The following is a 20,454-nucleotide window of genomic DNA, read 5'->3' as shown; positions in this document are numbered from 1 at the left end:
TTTACTTCTTTGTGTCCCTCTCCTTGTCAAGTGCTCATTATATGAATTAAAGTATTTTTCAAAGCCTCGTACCTAAAATGTTACATTAAAAGGTATGAACATGTCCCTCCCAGAAAACCTTAAATTACTTGCACTTCCCAGAATACACTGTGCACTTCCACAGTGTGCCACATGCTGATGCTACTTTCCTTCTTGGAATGTCCTCTAATCTGCCCTTCTATCCTTAGGTCCTATAAATGTCTTCTCCAAGACCTAGCTCAAATGTGACCTTTTCTTTTAGGCACTACCTGACTTTTCCAGGAATAATGGATGTACTCTGTACATACTCCTTCTATAATATTTTCACCATAGAAAAATGATACTTACATATGATGTGTGTGTGTGTGTGTGTGAGAGAGAGAGAGAGAGAGAGAGAGAAAGAGAAAAACACCTACTAGACTATAAATGCTACCAGGGTAGTGTATAGGTCTTTTTCTTTTCTGTATATCCAGTAGGTAGGACAGAGTTTATATATGATAACCTTTTGTTGAATTAAACCAAATAAATGGAAAACAAAAAGAAAAAAGAGCCAGAACTATCACTATGACCATTTATTTCTCCTGCAATATTGAACTTCCTGAATTTATAGAGTAAATGGCTAAGTTCATCTGCACATGAATTAAAACAACAGAAACCAAGGAAAACATAGAGATTAAGAATTGCTTCCTAGGAAGTCATTTGTCTTAATGACAAAGTTACTTCAAGTTCAATTATTAGGTGAAGAGTCCTTAAAGACTTGTAGGTGTTCTTCTCACCAACCACTGATTTCTTAATAGACTGGGATGCCCTTAAGCATTATAGAAACTGAATGTAAGAACTGGTCACAGATGATCCCTGTGAATTTTCGCATTCACAAAACTACTTTATAGTGATGAAAAATATATTGTAATAAATGTAATTCAAAAGATGCTACCTGCTATACACATTCTAAAACATACAGGAAGATGGAGCATTTAAAATGAGGAATGTTCCATATAGGCCAGAAGGTTCTAAGCCAGTGGTTCTCAACCTTCCTAATGCTGTGGCCCTTTTAAACAGTTCCTATGAGTCGCCACCCACTGGTTGAGAACCACTGTTCTAGGCAAAATTTTGTTACTGACCAATGTGTATTGCAAATGAGACAGCTGCCCTGTTAATTACAAAGTAGATATACAGAGACAGGGCTTTCTTCTTATGAAACTGATTATCAATTATGATGCAAGTTAGAGAGGAATTAAAATCAAGAATGGGCATTATACCCTAAAACACTAATCAGGACTCCTCACCACACAAAAGATAAAGGTCAAAATTATACAAGATGAAAAAACAATGAGAAGCCCAGCTACCAACCTCCAATACTCTATACAGAGAGACTAAATCACAGTCCTGACTCTTAACTCCCTCACAATAGACCGGCATCTTTAATAATTGTTAGGTAAGAGTAAGCACATACCACTATGGTAGCATATGGAAATACTGAAGGGGAGGAGGTCAGGTTAAGACCTGATTTGTGGATTGGTTACCTCTCACCTAAGTCTGAACATTGGTCAGAATCAATCCAGAGAAAAGAAAAGAGGAACGGGGAAAGAAAGGATTTAGAGTGTACTAGATATACAAGAAGGAGCTCTAGTTTAGGAGTTGGAAGATGGGGCTTCTAGTCCCAAAAGCTGTCTCCACAAACACACCAATATGCAAAGTACCTGGTGGATAGAAAGATATAACAGTTGTTATTACTGTTATTACTTATACTAGACCTAACACATCCAGGCACTATGCAAAGACATATGTAATAAAGCAACTAGTTTGTTTACGCCTTCCTATATACTAAATTGCTAAGAATAAGAGGATGAGTAATATTAATACAAGTCCACTGGACTACAGAAAAGTACACAAACGCGTTGCAGACAATGAGACCCTGGGTCCTGATTTCCTCAGCTAATAACTGAGGAATTGAAGTTTTAACCCCGAATCTGTCTAACTTAAAATTCTGAGATCTTCACCAAGAGAAAAGAGTAGAGAGAAAAAGAAAAAAGTAAGGGGTAAGAAATAAAAAAAGAACTTCAATCGTCACACCAAACTACCTAATGCTCTATTATGCAAAGCTCCAAGATGCAGCCTGCCTTCCGGTAATGGACGGGGGAGGAACTCCTCAAACTGGATCAGCAGGTGCGCGATTTGGGTGCGGTTATAACCTTTACTTGCCTTCCAGCCGACCCCTGGCCTTGCCCATTCCAACCCTGTCCAGCAACCCCCACCCGCCTAATAAGAATCCAGGAAGCACCTTGGTGGGTGCGAGCGGCCGGTCTCCCGGGATCGGGCCCGGGGCGTTCGCCTCCCTGGAGTATCGGTGCGCGGCCGCCGAACTGCCATGTGCCCCGGGCCGCTGGGGCGTGCCGCAGCCGCAAGAGCCCGCAAGGGACGCGGCGCCTGCACCGGTCCCGGCCTCCTCGCTCCTCGCTGCCCGGCACAGCAGCAAGAGCAGCAGCAGCAGGAGGACAGGCTTGAACGCAGTGCATTGTCCACTAGCTGGCACTAGCGCGGGCGCAGCCATGTTGTCCCGCGGGCCATGTGACCCGATGGGTCACGTGTCCCCTCCCTCCTTAAAGGAGCCGAATCTTGGGCCGCCTTCTAAAGTCACCAGGAAAGTTACCTTGCCTCCACCTTTCTCCAGGTACCTCCGCTTTCGAGCGCTCCTGCTTGCCTCTGCTGAAATTCAGACGCCCCCAAACACAACCAAACTCCACAAGACCCAGGCCATTCACAGTCTGTGAGCTCCTTTAGAGTTTCTTGGTTGAAAAGTGACAAATTTATTGGGCGTTCGCTAAGTGACAGAAGACTACGCTGAGTACACTTTTAAAAATCTCATTGAAATAACAAAATCTCATTTAATCCTCACAAGGACCCTATAATAGTGCACAAGAACCCTATAATAGTGGGTTAACAGAGCAATTGGTGGCTTGCCCAAGGTCACATAGGAAATGTGTCAAATAGGCTTTTAAACTCAGAGATTCTAACTTCAAACCCTGAGTTTTAACCATTATTCTGCATTATAGGCAACTAAGTTTCCCCTAACGTAAACAAAGATGAAGATAAATATATTGAAGGACGCTTCATGGGGGTACAGTTAAGAAAATCCAGACCGTGGGTTATGTACAAACACATCAGTATTTTGTGTTTCTCAGAGTATTGTGTGGCAGGGCCCAGTGGCTCATGCCTGTAATCCTAGCACTCTGGGAGACCGAGGCAGGTGGATTGCCTGAGCTCAGGAGTTGAAGATAGCCTGAGCCAAGAGCAAGACCGGGTCTCTAAAAATAGCCCGCCTTGTGGCAAGTACCTATACTCCCAGCTACTTGGGAGGCTTGAGGTGAAAGGATCACTGAAGCCCAAGAGTTTGATGTTGTTATGAGCTATGACACCCTGGTAGTCTACGAAGGGTGACAAAGTGAGATTGTTTCAAAAACAAGAACAAAACAAAAAAGTGTCCCCAACCAGCACCATGTGCATCACCAAGAAACTTGTTAGAAATGCAATGCAGAAATTTCTGGGAACAAGACACAGCAATTTGTGTTTTAAGAAGTTCCCAGATTGGGCGCGCCTGTGGCTCAAAGGAGTAGGGTGCTGGCCCCATATACTGGAGGTGGAGGGTTCAAACCCAGCCCAGGCCAAAAACTGCAAAAAAAAAAAAGAAGTTCCCAGAATATCCGGGCTCAGCTGTAGCTCAGCAGCTAGGGCGCCAGCCACATACACCAGAGATGGCAGGTTTGAAGCCAGCCTGGGCCTGCCAAAGAACAATGACAACTACAACCAAAAAATAGCTGGGAGTTGTAGCGGTCACCTGTAGTCCCAGCTACTTCAGAGGCTGAGGCAAGAGAATCACTTAAACCCAAGAGTTTGAGGTTGTTGTGAGCTGTGGTCAGCACTTGACCCAAGGCGCCTGACAGTTTGAGACTCTACCTCACAAAAAAAAAAAAAAGTTCCCAGATGATTCTAATGCACACTAAAGTTTAAGAATCACACTATTCTTCAGTTTTGTGAGAAACAAAATGCAAAACAAATAACAAGAGAAACTTAGAGATTAAAAATGACATAGCTAACCAGCTGTAATATTTAATATGAATCTTATCTAAATACTTATTGAAACCTACTAATTTCAAAATTTAGACATGATCAAGAAAATCTGACCACTTAACCAAGTAATGATATTTGATAAAATTATGGAATTATTGTAAATTTTGTTTTTAGTTTTTAGGAGTGATAGTGGTATTTGTTGCCATGCTTTTAAAAAGAACCTCTTTCTTTAGGTGTATATATATATCGAAATATATGTGGATAAAAAGATATTCTGTCAAGGGTTTGCCTCATAAAAGGGGTGATGGGGATGGCTAAAGATGAAAGATCATCTTGGCTACAACAGTATTATCGGTATTGGGTTGATAGGTATCTGAGTGTCTACTGTACTGTTCTCTCTACTTTAGTATGTGCTTGAATCTGTTTAATATGACAAGTCCTTCCCTCCTTGTTGAATGTTTTACAGTTTGCCAAGAGCTTTCATGTATTTTCTCATTTGAAATTACAACCAGTGGCAAGAAAGCTATACTCATTTCAAAACTGATGAGGCTAAACGATCAATGCCTTAACTAACATTTTATGTATTGAGTGCACATTCCAGGGTCCAGATCAAAGACAAACTTTGTTCATCTTTTCAGGTCAGTCTCTACACTTCCTGTGCTGGCTGCCTTCAGAGACCTAAACTCCTTTGATTCATGATCCTGCTATACCGTTAGGCTATGCGCTCCATGAAGTTAAGGATCTTACCTATTTGTTTGCCACAATATTGACAAAATCAAGCAAAGGCCTGGCATGAGATAAGCACTCAGTGTAAATATTTATGTATAAATGAATGAATTAAATGAATAAACAAATGAATGATCATTAGCTTTTTCTCTTAAAAGAAGCAAATGATTGAGAAAATAATACAGATTTTGGAGTCAGAAAGCACTGTGGTTAAAGCTGGCCACTTACAAAAGTTATGACCAAGGCAAATTACTTCACCTTTGTGAGCCTCTTTGTCTTCATGTGTAAAATGGGGATAACAATGCTTCCTTCCTAGAGATGTTAGGAGGATTAAATGAGACAAAATATGTAAAAGGCTTAGCCTGGAGCTTGCATATTTAACATATCTCAAAAAAAAAGTATGCTATTATTAGTAATCATTATCAAAAATAGAACTTTGTTGATTTTCCAAGAAAAGAACCAACCCATTATATAATTTCTTCTTGGCCAGTAATCAATGAGCAAGTGGGAAATATTGATGAGAAATCCCTAGGTGATGAGGCCTGTGCTAAAAATTAAGAGTTAAAAGTCCAGGTAATCCTAGCATTGTGGGAGGCTGAGACAGGTGGATTGCTTAAGTTCAGGAGTTCAAGACCGTCCTGAGCAAGAGTGAGACCCCCAAATCTACTAAAAATAGAAAAACAAACTGGGCATATTGGTGCATGCCTGTAGTTCCAGCTACGCTAGAGACTGAGGCAACAGGATTGCTCAAGCCCAAGACTTTGAGGTTGCTATGAGCTATGACACCATGGCACTCTACCTAGGGCAACAGAGTGAGACTCTGCCCCCCCACCCTAAGAAAATGAGTTAAAAGTCCAACTCAGCAATAAACTCTTTACAAATTAATATCTCCAATTTGAGCTCCTTCTGTCTGATGAAGCTGGATGAAAGACCCTAGTCCTGAAAAATCACTTATGTCCTCACTGAACAGCACAAGAGACCAGCACAACCTCAGTGGAGTGAGCAAGGCGGGAAGTAAAAGGAAGGGAGATCTGAGAGGTAACAGAGACCAGGTGATGTAGAATCTGGTAAGCTTTTACTTTAAGTGAAGATCGGTGCCATTGCAGTTTTGAGATGACACTTGACACTTTTCCTGCTGAGCAGGGCCAATTTTCCTGCCAGGTTAGAGGCTCCTCTTCTTGCCTACTGGTCCCTGAACACAGAAAAACAAAAGTAGTAATAGTTCAAGGGGACCTTTGCTGTGTCCACAGAAAGAGAGCACCTCCTTGAGGACCAGGTTCTCCAACTCTGTAGAGCCCAGAATTGTAGAACAAAGTCCCCAGTGGGTTAGTAGGAGTGAAAGTAAGGGGGCCACTTCTGTTTCCACCTCTTGGTTTCCAAACCATATATTCTTCCTATGTGGGGACACAGTGCTCTATAGACATCCCCGATTGAATGCATATACTGCCTCCTTATAGGTGGCCCCATCCTTGCAGAGGATAGCTTCCAAGCTGGCATTCCAGCTGTGCCTTCAGTAAGCCATTATTACCCTTTATGAGGCTAACTGCATCTGGTCGGTATTGTATAAGATACAACTGTTGGCTCCTGTGACTGACCTAACCTTGTACCTCCTTTGTGATAAAGCAGGTCCTCTGGTCAGATTGCTATATTGTGTGGAAATGTATGCCAGATGGATCAGACATTCTGCAAACACCATTAAGGCTCAGGAGAGGCACAGGTCAAAATTTTATCCCCTCTTCAGTTGATGGACATTTGGCCCTTTTTGGCTATTATGAATAATATTGACACGAGCATTCATGTACAAGTTTTTGTTTAGGCATGTGTTTTCATTTCTTTCAGATGTATAGTAGGAGTGAGATTGCTGAGTCATATGGTGACTCTATGTTCAACCTTTTGAGGAACTGCCAGATTGTTTTCCAACATAGCTGTACCGTTTTTACAGTTCCACCAGTAATGTACAAGAGGTCCAATTTCTCCATGATGTAGTTAATCCATATATCCCTTTAGAGTAAAATTTCTTTCTCCTGTATCGGGCCCAGCACATCCTCAGCCAGGACGTACTGAGATTTGACCCTGGTTATAACCTGGCACCCACAAGGGAATGTGGAGGCAGCTGCTGTGGGGAGTAAAGGAGTATTGCTTTCTGAGCAAAAGGCCTCTAGTGCATGCATTATCTTCCCATGTGGAGGGATTGCTGGTTCTTAGCGGGGAGGCCACCTCTGCAGAAGGGGCCTTGGAAAGTCTGCAAAACCACATTTCTTAAGGGTGGCCACCTAGGTGTCCTTGTACCACATTTCAGGTTTTCCAATGAAATCCCTAACCTTAGCATAGGAGACCAACCTTGGCTGAGCATCCAAATAACTCTGAAACTCCTAGTTCTGACAATTAGATCAGAAGTCTGCTGCTGCCTTGCAGAGCAGAAGAAAAAGACCACTTTGGGAGCTAGCAAAAAGGTCCCCTGGATCTTCCACTTAGGCTTTAGCTGTTTGTTAACTGCTCCCTTCTGTAGGGAAGGTCAGTGCAACTTGGTAATACCCAGCCAATTTCATTATCCTTTTTACATTGTCCCTCTACACATTATAAACTCCTGAGTCAGCATGCTGGCACAGCGTTCCTTGTCACCTGGACATTTTCCCAGGTCACCACCAGTAAAAACTTTTAGAATTTGGGCTGCCACCTTGTGCCAGGGACTATCCATACTGCAGATACTACTCAAGATGGGATCCATATCACCAGACAGTAGGTGACCCAGTCCCAAAACTCCATCCTACCACCTGTTTTCTCAGACCACTTCCACTACCCACTGCATTAGGGTGGTTCCACGTAAAAAGAGATGTCAGGATGGAAGTAATTTTAGATGCAAGAGATTCTATTGGTAGTAACCCCTGTGAAAACGAAAGGGGAGAGGGGATAGGAAGAAATAGGTAGGTAAGGCCTCCAAACTGAATACAAATCTGATACCTGTGGACGGAGGCAGGAAGGAGGATTGAAGAAGACTCTGAGTGTAGGCTGGCCCAACTGGAGCCACATGTGGCCCAGAAGGCCTCCGCAATCCAGCCCCTGCTTTCCATTCCTTCATGTTGTCCTTTGCTCACCACGTTCCAGCTATGGCATCCTTCCCACTGCTCCTAGAACTCAAGCACAGCCCTACTACAGGGTCTTTACACTTGGCACCTCCTTCCACCCGTAAGGCTCAGCTCTTTTCATGGCTGCCTCTTTTTTGTCATTCAGGTCTCAGCACAGATATAACTTCCTCAGGGAAGTCTTCCCCAGTCTCCAAATGTAAAATAATTCTTCCCTCTTTTGCTCTTTCACATCAACTCTTTTATTGTCTTCAAAGCACTTGCCACTACCTGAAAGAATTTTGCTTGTTCCTGTCTTTCCCATGGGGGCAGGTACAACATCTTTAGGATTCAATGTTTCCTCAATGCCCAGAACAACACTTAGCATGTACAAGTACTAAGTAAATATTTATTGAATGAATGAATACATCATCAAAAGAAAAAAAATCTTCATACTATGAAAGAATAAATTCTTGAACACCAACATTCTTTGAATAACAGTGCTTTGAACATCATTAAGACTACTCTTGGAGGTCATGGTCTTTGTCTTAGTAGAAGCTTGCTGCCTGACCATATGGTCATGTAGACATTCAAAATGTGACTTCCCATCTTTACACCCAGGAAGGAGTACAAGGTGACACTTCCATTCTTTTTAATTCATTCCACACATATTTATGGAAAGTTGACTGGCAGCCAAGTGCTAGTGATGCAGTAGGTCTGGGGTGGGGCCAAGAATTTGCATTTCTGACCGTTCCCAGATGATGCTCTTCCTGCTGATCTGTACACTTTGTAAAGTACTGTTTTCATAAAGTAAGCCACTCTTGGTACCCCTTACCACTGCGCTGGCTGGTGTATTCTTCTCTTAGCAATACTGGCACTATTCCAGGGACTGAGAATTCAGCAGTGAACAAAACAGGAAAAATCATTACCCCTGTGATATTGGCATTAAATAGCTTAAAACTAAAATGTGAAATATTTAGAGCATTACTTGGTACATAAGAATCACTCAAGAATTTTTAGTTATGATTATATCTATTATCGACTATTTAATATGTAAAATTTTTCAACAGGACACTTTCATCTATATTTAGAGAGCAAGAAAAGTCCAAATAATGAGAGAGAAATTTCCCATGTGTTTCCTTCATTAGACTCCCTTCAGAGTCCTTGTGTGGTAAAGTCACCTGATTGCAAACCCTATTAATCTAGGCTTTTTAGTTTTGCTTATTTGTCCTGTAGCCAATGGAAGAAAGTTATGTACAGAGAATGTTTTATTTCATTTGTTTCCTCTTGTTCAAATTGTTTGGGTCTTACTTCTCCCTCTCTTTGAAAGCACAGGGGAAGGGAAGCCTTCCTTGTAGACAATGCAAAGAAGAGGTACATTTTAAGGATGTGCAAAACGGAAGCTGTAGAAACCAGAATGCTTAGATTTCAGAAGGTTCTGGAAGGTAATGGCACACTGCAGAGAACCAAACCAGCAGCTGGTTTAGAGGTCATAGCAGCTCGGGGCACTTCAGCAGCAGATGTTTTTGAACTTGACCCTAGTGCTTTCCTGGTTCACTCTCTACTTCTCCAACATCTCACTTTCCCCTGCACACTTTCTTTCTTCTCTCTTCCAGTTAGCTTGTCTTCCTTGCTCTATCTTCATTGTCTTCATTTACTTATTTATTTTGAGACAGAATCTCAAGCTGTCAGCCTGGGTAGAGTGCTGTGGTGTCACAGTTCACAGCAACCTCAAACTCCTGGGCTTAAGTGATTCTCTTGCCTCAGCCTCCCAAGTAGCTGGGACTACGGGCACCGGCCACAATGCCAGGCTATTTTTTTTGTTGCAGTTGTCATTGTTATTTAGCTGGCCCGGGCTGGGTTCAAACACACCAGCCTTGGTGTTTGTGGCCGGCGCCATAACCACTGTGCTACAGGCTTTTTGGCCTCACTGCTTCTGCTTAGTCACAGTTCCTGTTTCCAGCATGCTTGCAGACCCTACGTGGCCTCAAGGTTATAGCACAACCTCGTTCAGCTTTGACTCCTGCTGCTGACACTTAAAGCTGTTTGTCAATTTACCTGCCTTAAAGGGGAAGTCTGCCTAGCTCAGCTCCTCTTTCTCAGATCTCCGTCTCACACCACAGGCCCAATGGGGAGCCTATGGTTTAGCTGTGCTTGAGTCAGGTCACCATTTCTGGTCCAATCAGCTGCAGTTAGGAGGTCAGGCAAACGCAGCGTGCAACAGAATCACAGAGAGGCTTTCTTAAAGTAGTGATTACTGGGCCCACCACCCCCAGATTCAGTGGGTCTGGGGTGGAGCCCAAGAATTTGCATTTCTAACAAGTTCCCAGATGATTCTAATCCTGCTGATGTGTACACCTGGTAAACTACTGCTTTCATAAAGTAAGCCACTCTTGCCACCCCTCACCACCTGTGCTGGCTGGATGCTTTCTCTTAGCAATGCTGGAGATGGACAACTCCAGGACAGCCTATAATTAGTCTTCTCCAAACTTACTGTTTATCTTCCTGGACAGTAGTGATTGAAGAGAAGGATGAGAAGTGGCCAGAAGAATGGCACCGAAAGAGATTTAGAGCAAGTAAAAGATGCTTTACGTTTCTTTGGAAAGAGAGGAAAAGAAATAATGTAAGAAATCACAGCCATGAGTCTCTTTTAAAGCCTATCTTTCACAGTGTTCAAAATCAAATAAAATGAAGACGAATGATTCCCAACTGTTTCTTAAATGAGAGCACAATTGTAAAGGGGAAATATACAAATATATTTATGTATGTGTGTGCGTGTGTGTGTACACACACAGAGGGGTGCCAACAAATGTACGCACATGTTAAGAAAGGAAAAAGCTGTATTTAAATTGTAGTACTCAAGTCATATTCAACTTCTGAAATTACCAGAGATACAAGATAAAATATACAAGATAATGAATGTTATCAGTATACATTGAGTATCAGAATTGTAACAGTTTTTTCCTTTCTTAAAATGCATATACATTTTTGGGCCCCCTCTGTGTATATAAAATCTCAGATGTTTATACAATAGTCGTTTTAGGATCCATTTACTTAGAAAATGGAATGTCAAGATGCTGCTAGGAAGGCAGTGTGTTAACAAAGAAAGGAAACTGCACGTGAAATCACATCAGCACCTGTATACTTGAAAAGTACAAATACACATCAACTTTTCAGACTTCATCCAATACCTAACATACTTAACATATGAGAATGAACTTCCAATTCTTTTTTTTTTGAACTGCCAATTCTTGTAATCACTCTTTGGTTTCCTGGTGGTCTGTGAAGAAGGGATCAGTGAAGAAGTAACTTCTTTCTAGGAAGGCTAAAACCATTACTCTTACTTGAGTAGCCTTGCCCAACATAACAGAAAGAGTCCTGTAATTAAAGATTGGGCTTTGGGTCCTGGCATTTATTTAGGAGACTTTAGGTTTAGTCTTAAGCTTCTGAGAGCCTGAGTTTCCTCTTCTTGCCTATTTCATACCAGTGCTTATTGATTTCATGTAGGCAGGGATAAGTGAGGAAGTAAACACTAGAGATTATTATTGTGGTATCACTTTGCTCCTGAGACACACTTCTCTCCCAGTTTATGGTTTCTGAAGTCTGGATCTATCTTATGAGCTTTAGACACCTATAATGTGGTAGATTCCTTTTCACTCACAAAGTTGTTTTTACAGCAGAAGCGTATACTTCAGTGAGTGGTCTTGGAATAAAGAGACAATGGCCTTAGGTATTCCTCTAATTGCAACAAATAACTTGTGAATGCATTTTCTCTTTTGGTTTCTATTTCACCTGTACATGTGTTATCTTATATGGCAAAAAGGACTTTGCAGGTGTGCTTAAGTTCACCTTAAGATGAGGCCTTTCAGATGAGTAGACTACCTGGATTATCTGGAGGGGCCAAATGTAATTACAAGGGTCCATATAAGCAGAAGGACCCCTGCTGGCTATGGTCAGGGAGATACTGGACTGTGGAAGAATGGTCAGAGACATGTAGCATTGTGGGTTTTGAAGAAGAAGAATGGGGCCAAGAGCCAAGGAATGTAAGTGGCCTCTAAAAGTTGGAAAAAACAAGAAAGCAGATTCTTATCTAGAGCCCCTAGAATAGAACTTAATCCTCCTAACATTTTCATTTTAGCCCAGTGAGACTCATATTGGACTTTTGACCTATGGAACTATAAGATAATAACTTGTTATTATTTAAGCCAGTAAGTTTGTGATGATGTTTTAATGGCAGCCAGAGGAAACTAATCCAAACATGTATTATCACTTGGTGCAGGCGGGAACCCAGAGGCTGAAGGGTCAGCAGATGAGTGGTCTCCATTCTCTTGGTATCTTTTAGAGACTCAGACAATGTGTTTCTGCTGAGACACAGCTGGATCACAGTGGAGCTGTGCACCAAAGGAGAGACTCTACCCCTCTACCGCTTACTACTCTCCTTTTTGGCTAGAAAAGTATGGGAGTGGTCTTGCATAGGGGAGGCTGGTAGTAGCATCAGATGCCAGATGTTTAGGGGAATTTCAAGAAATGCCAACTGCCTGGGTCCTAGAGATCTTGGGGGCTTCTGAAACACCACAGAAGTCTCAACTGAGAGACAGAAAACTATAGGTCCAAACAAGTTTCTGGCCAGGCAACCCAAAGCTCCTGAAGTTGTTTCTCAGAAAGTCTTCATAGTCCCCTAATTACAAAGATGATGCCTTTGTTCACATATAACTTAGCAAGGACAGTCTATCAGAATCACCTGGAAGGCTAGTTAAAACACAGATTTCTAAGCTGCACCCCTAAAATTCGATGCAGTAGATTTAAGGTACAGCTTGAGAATTTGCATTGCAGTTAATGCTGATGCTGCTGATCTGAGGACCATAGTTTGAGAACCATGAGCAGAGTGGTAAGAGAATAGAATTCAGGCAGTCTTTCCTGCTTCCAAGTTGAATGATGTCGGGCAACTTTGGAATTTATAATTTTCTCCATCTATCACCATCTATCAAACAGGATGAGTAGGGCGGCGCCTGTGGCTCAGTGAATAGGGCGCCGGCCCCATATGCCGAGGGTGGCGGGTTCGGACCCAGCCCCGGCCAAACTGCAACAGAAAAATAGCTGGGCGTTGAGGTGCGCGCCTGTAGTCCCAGCTGCTCGGGAGGCTGAGGCAAGAGAATCGTGTAAGCCCAAGAGTTAGAGGTTGCTGTGAGCCATGTGACACCACGGCACTCTACCCGAGGGCGGTACAGTGAGACTCTGTCTCTACAAAAAAAAAAAAAAACAAAAAACAGGATGAGTAAAACCTACCCCCTTGGATTGTGATGAGGATTAAATATGATGATCTATGTAAAGCACTTAGCACATAGTAAGAACTTAGTAAGTGGTTTGTACTATAATGTGTTTACCATTATTACTATGATTAATGACAAGTTACTAAGTAACGTACAAAGCACCACAGGCACGTCCATGGATATGCCAGTGGCAGACAATGAGTATTCTCTCACAAACCTCACCCCCCAACACAATGGTCAAAACTTTCTCAAAGTGTCCTACTCACAGAATGTCCTTTAACTTTGTAACTCAGAAGAATTCCTGGAGGAAAGACTCTAAATAAAATGCTTTACCCATAAAACAGAATAAAGAGGAAGCAGAACATTTTCAAATATCTTGTGAAAATTTGTCCCACAATAGAAAGAGGAAACTCATTGACGTGTGATGCAATGGCTATAGAAATGAGTAAAAGTAAACTGGGCCAGGAGCAAATTAATTTGAAAATAATTTTAGAGCAGAAAAAGGAACTATGCCGTGCTCTTGTCCTTTGGGAAATCTGACAAGAAAGGAAGTGTCTGGGCTTTTTTTCCCTCCCTGTTCTAGGATAATTGGTATTACCATCATGTGAAAAAATAATAATAAGTTACCCTGGAAGGAATCTATTTTTCTCTCACTATGAGGAATTCATTCTCTGGGTCACAGCAACTGAAGAACAGGATAGGTTCCCTAATTGGGAAATTAGGGCGTTCTTGGATTTCCCCGTGGAGCCTCTTCTCTCCTGCCTGGTGAAAATTTGCTATATTGACAGACAAAGCAATAACTCAGTGGAATAAATTCTACTCTAACAAACAGCGGGGTTATTTAACATATAATAAAATGTATATACGAATTTATGTCATAAAATAAGTAGCATTAGGACTTCAATCATGCCTTCTGTTTAAAAACTATATAAAAAAATGAAGAGCTGGTTAAGAGAACAGGTAAGGAAGTTTGCTAAGATAATTTAGTCATTTAAATTCCAGTGATCTGGGAATCAGTGGACTGAGCCCCAGTAGCCAGGAAGCCTGGCTTGTCATCTCAGCACAGTGTCAATTCAGCAGTGTGACCCAGAAGGACCATTTTATTTTTATTTTTATTTATTTATTTATTATTTTGGTAGAGACAGAGTCTCACTGTACCACCCTTGGGTAGAGTGCCGTGGCGTAACACGGCACACAGCAACCTCTAACTCTTGGGCTTCAGCGATTCTCCTGCCTCAGCCTCCCGAGCAGCTGGGACTACAGGCGCCCGCCACAACGCCCGGCTATTTTGTTGTTGCAGTTTGGCCGTGGCTGGGTTTGAACCCGCCACCCTTGGCGTATGGGGCCGGCGCCCTACTCACTGAGCCACAGGTGCCGCCCCACCATTTGATTTTTAGATATCACTTTCTTCATCAGCATCAGAGGGGTTTGAGTAGATCAGTCACATTTCTAAAATTTTCACTATCAAGTGTCCTTGTATAAAAACTTCTCCACCAAAGGACTTCATTATGAATAATTTTGAATAATTATGAATTATTATGAATAATTTTGAATCATCAGTTATTTAATTAAGTGCCTTTGGTTGCGAGAAGTAAAGTCACATTAATAAAACAGACTGTAGTATTAACTAATAATAGTCCTCATGTATTGGTTCCTTCCTATGTGCTGAAACACATGACACATTATTTCACAGAATTCTTTCAATAATCCTGGGAATTAAGTTCTATCATAATGCCAGGGACAGATTAGGGGACCAAGGCTCAAAGAGTGTAGATGACTAGCTCAAGTCACAAAGCTAGTAAGTGGTAAAGTGGGGTTCCAATGTGAATCTCGAACCTCAGCAATCTGACTGCAGCAGCTTACCCAGTGGTGGAGGGATATTGCAGGGCTCCAAATGGTTTGGGGTTGGATCTGGAATTCAGGCAGTTCTAGGGACTGTCCACCTTGACTTCACCCATGGCATCTCTCCTCCATCTCTTCTGTGTTCCCCTCTCATTATCCAGCTGCCCCTGTTCCCTCATGATTATTTATTCCCCCTCGTCAGAACAATTTGCATGTGGCTCATCCAACTCTGGTGACTTTAAAACTTCAGGCCTTACAGTCATGTACCCCATCCTCTTTTCCACTACCAAAGTGGAATTTGGTTGAGCCATCTTTTCACATGAGGCTATGCTGCAGGTAAAGGGGTCTGGTCATTGGTATTTAAAATAATTATGGATGTGTTCAATGATCATCGCAATCCTTTTGGAACAATTTTATTACCTCAACAAGAAATCCCATACCCTTTAGCAGTTAGCCCCCCTTTCCCCTGTCTCAGTCAATTTGTGTTGCTGTAAAGGAATACCAGAGGCTGGACAATTTGTTTTTTAAAAAGGTTGATTTGGCTCATGGTTCTGTAGGCTGTATAAGAAGCATAGCTTCTGCTTGGTTTCTGGTGAGGGCTTCAGGCTCAGGAAGGAGAAAGGGAGCCGAATGTGCAGAAATCACATGGTAAGAAAGGAAATGAGAGAGAGGATGAGGGGCCAGGCTCCTTCAGCAACTAGTTCTCCTGGGAACTAAAAAGTGAGAACTCACTCATCTTCACAAGAATGGCACCAAGCCATTCACGAGGCATCTACCCCCATGATCCCAACACTTTCCACCAGGATCCATCTATGATATTTGTGAATTAAATTCCAACATGAGACTTGGCAAAATAAACCATATTCACACCCTGCCACTGCCTAGCCCTCTCCTCCTCCACCCTGCCCTGGACTACTCTATAGATTGATCTATCCCGGATATTACATATAAATAGAATTGCACAGTCTATGGCCTTTTGTGATTTGCTTCTCTCACCTAGTGTAATATTTTAGGGATTTATCCATGTTACAGCATGACTAAATGTAACATGGATAAATAGTATCCATAGTTCATTTTTTAAAGTTGAATAATATTCCATTGTATGGACATTCCATATTTTACTTATTTATCATAAATATTTATCATAAATATTTTACTTACGTATTTTACTTATTTTGGTGGACATTTCGGGTGTTTCCACTTTTTGCCTATGATGGGTAATGCTGCTGTGGGTATTCATGTACAAGCTTTTGTATTGCTATCTGTTTTCATTTCTCTTGGATCGACAGATGCCTAAAAGTGGAAAAATCTGGACACTTTGACGCCACTCTCTTGTGGCTGGGGTAGGCTTCTGAAGTCTGGCCTGTCTAGGATATAAATAACTTACTAGTCAGGATTAGCTGTATCTTTGTTGTCCTGGGTAGAGTGCCGTGGTCTCAGCTCACAGAAACCTCAAACTTTTGGCCTTAAGTGATCCTCTTGCCTCAGCACCCCAAGAAGCTAGGATTATAGGAACTTCCACGTCTGCCTACTTTTTCCCTTTTTTTTTTAGCAGAGATGGGGTCTTGCTCTTGCTGAGGCTGGTCCTGAACTACTGAGTTCAAGCAATCCATCCACTGCGGCCTCCCAAAGTGCTAGGATTATAGGCGTGAACCACTGTACCCACCTGGCTGTGTCTGAATTTTATAAAAAGTTTTAAATGAATGAATTTTTAATATATGTGCTGCCAAGCAAGTAATGGGTTTACTGCCTGACACACATAAAAGCCAATACCATGTGTTGGTACTGGCTTTTGAAAAAAGAAAGGCCTTATTTCAAGTTGCATGGCAAGGAGACAGGAGGCAATGCTCAAATCTGTCTCCCCAAACTGAGGGCTGAAGCAGCTTTTCTAGGAAGAGGGTAATGAGGTATGATTTGATTGAAGCTTGTGATGAGGTGATGCTGGAAGGTGTGATCCGATTGTAGCATGCCAAGAGGTGATGCTAGGCCTTGCTTCTTCATTCAATTCCTGTTGTTTAGCTGGCCCGGGCTGGGTTTGAACCCACCAGCCTTGGTGTATGTGGCTGGCGCGGTAACCACTGTGCTACGGGTGCCAAGCCTTAGTTCCTATTTCTTGATCCAAGCACTTTGGTTCCACCTGTGGTAGACTTCTTACTTCTGGCTGGCTCCAGGGGCCATGAACCAGGCACCCTTGGTTTGTTTGGGTATGCTCAGGTTATGTGACTTGCAACCTGGGGGGTTCATGGCAACTGGAAAACAACTTTCCATTTTATTATACACAGTTGAATCAGATTGGGCTGGTTCTATGGTTGCACATGTAGTTGAATATTAAATAACCAAGGCCACCTATTTGTTGATAATAATTTAGGGATCTCTATTATCACTTTATCTGGCCCTTAGAGACCCAGCTATCCCATTAATATAAATGATGCTAAAAACATATTGACTACATCTGTTTATATAGTAAATGTATATTGAGTATCCACTATGTACCAGGCACTGTGGTAGGAACAAGGACTAGCAAGTGGCAGATTCAAGGATTCAAATCCAGAGATGTTTCTTGTAACAGCTTCATTGATAGATAATTCATATACAATGGAATCAAAGGACATGGCATTGAAAATTATTCTGAAATCTACCTATGCATTCTAAATTCTACTCAAATCTCCTTATTCTTGTGTGCTTTGTTGATGCCAATATTTGCCAAATACTACATACATATCTCTAAAGAGTGTTTCATCCTATAAGCAAGAAGTTTTCTATACTTCTTGAACAAGATTCTTCTTTGTTGGGGGGGGGGAAAATGATAGAAGCCCATGATATCTTTTCCTCAAAATAGACCTGTAAGGCAAACTTTATTCTTTCTCCATTTCTCTAAGATGTTTTCTGCTTCTACTGCTTTTTCAATGGGACAGGGTGACACAAAATAAGATTCATAATTTCTTGGCTACAATTAATCAAAGCTTACTTGCTCATTAAGAGTCATTCCATGGAACACATGAAACATATTTCTCCTCTGCCTTTACCTTGTCCTGTGGACTAAAATGTCACCAAGTGCCACTCTTTTTGCTTTAAAACATTGTTCTAAAATAGGTTAATCTTTTTTTGCCTTTTCTTTTTAACATCAGTGCCTCTTCCCTTGTGATATGCTCTGAAATTAAATAGAAGAGAAATAAAGGCCAATTTAATCTGAGAACATAGTTTCTAATATTGATTTGGGGTCAGAATGTACCTATTTTTTTACCGTAAGGACAACAAATGTAATAAAAAGATTTTCTAGTAGCGACTTCTCATCTTCTTTAACCAAGTGAAATTTTCCAGAACCAGATGAACTTAAAATATTTTCCTTGTTCTGAAGGCCAAATGATCATTCAACATTTAACACAAGTTAAAAATGATTAGCAAATTCTTTCCAGAGTCCTCCCTCCCTTGCTCCGTTCCTTCCAATTTCCTACAGATGGAGTCTCAGACTCTGTTACCCAGAATGGACTTCCGTGGCTCAGTCATAGCTCACTGCAAGCCTGAAGCTCCTGGGCTCAAGCAATCCTCCTGCCTCAGCCTCCTAAGAGCTAGGACCACAGGCCCACACCACAAACCTGGAAGAGAATCCTTTTTTAAAAGACTAAATCTATTTATCTGACAGGACATGGGAATCTTTTCACTGAGCCTTATTACAATATTTCCTTGCTTAAGTATGAATACCATATATTCAGAAACTTTTAAAGGAAGGTCTTGCTTTTCTTATGCAATTTTTTTGAAAATGATAATATTTTTCTTTGAAAGTCCCTTAGTTATTTTTGATGTTGAGTACTATATGCTTATCTAATATTTTTTTCTAAAGAACACTGATCATTACAGAATGGCTAATTTGCTTCCAGGTAGATAATTTCTTCTGTTATTTTTCAGATATTGAGTAAGACTTAGGTCTACTTTTAAAATTGTAGCTCACGCCTGTAATCCTAGTGCTCTAGGAGGCCAAGTTGGGTGGATTGCCTGAGTTTGAGACCAGAATGAGCAAAAGTGAAACCCCATCTCTAATAAAAATAGAAAAAAATAGGTGGGTGTTGCAGTGGGCACCTATAGTCTCAGATACTTGGGAGGTTGAGGCAAGAGGATTGCTCAAATCCAGGAGTTTGAGGTTACTGTAAGCCAGCAGTTCTCAACCTGTGGGTCTCGACCCACAGGAACTGTAGTATATGGCATTAGGAAGGTTGAGAACCACTGCATAAGCTAAGAAGCCAGGTACTCTACCAAGGGTGACAAAGTGAAAAGAAAGAGGGAAGGGAAGGGAAGGGAAGGGAAGGGAAGGGAAGGGAAGGGAAGGGAAGGGAAGGGAAGGGAAGGGAAGGGAAGGGAAGGGAAGGGAAGGGAAGGGAAGGGAAGGGAAGGGAAGGGAAGGGAAGGGAAGGGAAGGGAAGGGAAGGGAAGGGAAGGGAAGGGAAGGGAAGGGAAGGGAAGGGAAGGGAAGGGAAGGGAAGGGAAGGGAAGGGAAGGGAAGGGAAGGGAAGGGAAGGGAAGGGAAGGGAAGGGAAGGGAAGGGAAGGGAAGGGAAGGGAAGGGAAGGGAAGGGAAGGGAAAAAGTATTCATTTCAGAATACTTTAGGGTACATCTCTCATTGCTTCCCAAGAGAAGCCTGCAATAATTCCAGAGAGAGAGAGAGAGAGAAAGGAGGGAGGGAAGGAGGAAGGCAGGGAGGGAGGGAAGGAAAAGTTAGTTAAAATATGTAAAAAATAAAAAAATTGTTGTATGTTCTGCTTCTTTCTCCTCCTCCTGCTCCTAAGAGGGTGGAGGGAGGGTAATTGGTGGGACCACACCTACCGTGCATCTTACAAGGGCACATGTGAAACTTACTACATGTAGAATATTAATGTCTTCACACAATAACTAAGAAAATGCCAGGAAGGCCGTGTTAACCAGTGTGATGAAAATGTGTCAAATTATATATAAAACCAGTGTATGGGGCTCCATGATTGCATTAATGTACACAGCTATGATTTAATAAAAATAAATAAATAAAATAAAAAGTAAAAAAAATGTTGAAAGAATGCTTCTTTCTCCTCCTCCTGCTGCTAAGAGGTAGCACGGTTACAAATTTAAATAAGAGGGCTTGTTTGGAGGGAGAGTTGAGTAGAGAAACCACCCAGAAGAAGCTACTCCCTTCCTTCACTTGCTAGATTATATTCATTATAATTATTGACAAAGGATCAATGACAAAGGATCATCTTGGTAATATGTACATGTAATGGAGAAACACTCCACTGTGAACAGGCAGGTGCCCTGGATGTTGGTGAAGAAACTAAGGAAGACCAGGGGACCTGGAAGCATCTAGGCTATTTCCTAGGTTATAGCCACTAAGGTCTGTAAAATATTACTGGAAGAAACGGAGAGGAAAATGGCATGAAAGACTGACCAACGACTGTAACCTACATATGATTAAAAAGCAGCTATCTAGGCACAGTGGCTGTGA

General features: G+C 41.8%; 1 protein-coding gene across 1 annotated transcript in view; it reads right to left on the bottom strand.

Moving 5' to 3' along the window:
- SUMF1 (sulfatase modifying factor 1) overlaps positions 1–2,599 on the bottom strand; it is a 114,594-nt gene extending 111,995 nt beyond the window's left edge. Inside the window, exon 1 of the mRNA XM_053599389.1 lies at positions 2,300–2,599. Coding sequence (XP_053455364.1) covers positions 2,300–2,569 — 270 coding nt within the window. The 5' untranslated portion in view covers positions 2,570–2,599. The remainder of the gene's footprint in view (positions 1–2,299) is intronic.
- Between the last annotated feature and the right edge of the window lie 17,855 nt (positions 2,600–20,454).

This window comes from Nycticebus coucang, chromosome 8, assembly GCF_027406575.1.
Source record: "Nycticebus coucang isolate mNycCou1 chromosome 8, mNycCou1.pri, whole genome shotgun sequence".
Lineage (NCBI taxonomy): Eukaryota > Metazoa > Chordata > Mammalia > Primates > Lorisidae > Nycticebus > Nycticebus coucang.
The sequence above is the reverse complement of the archived record's forward strand: the minus strand, read 5'-3'. Positions and strand labels throughout refer to the sequence as shown.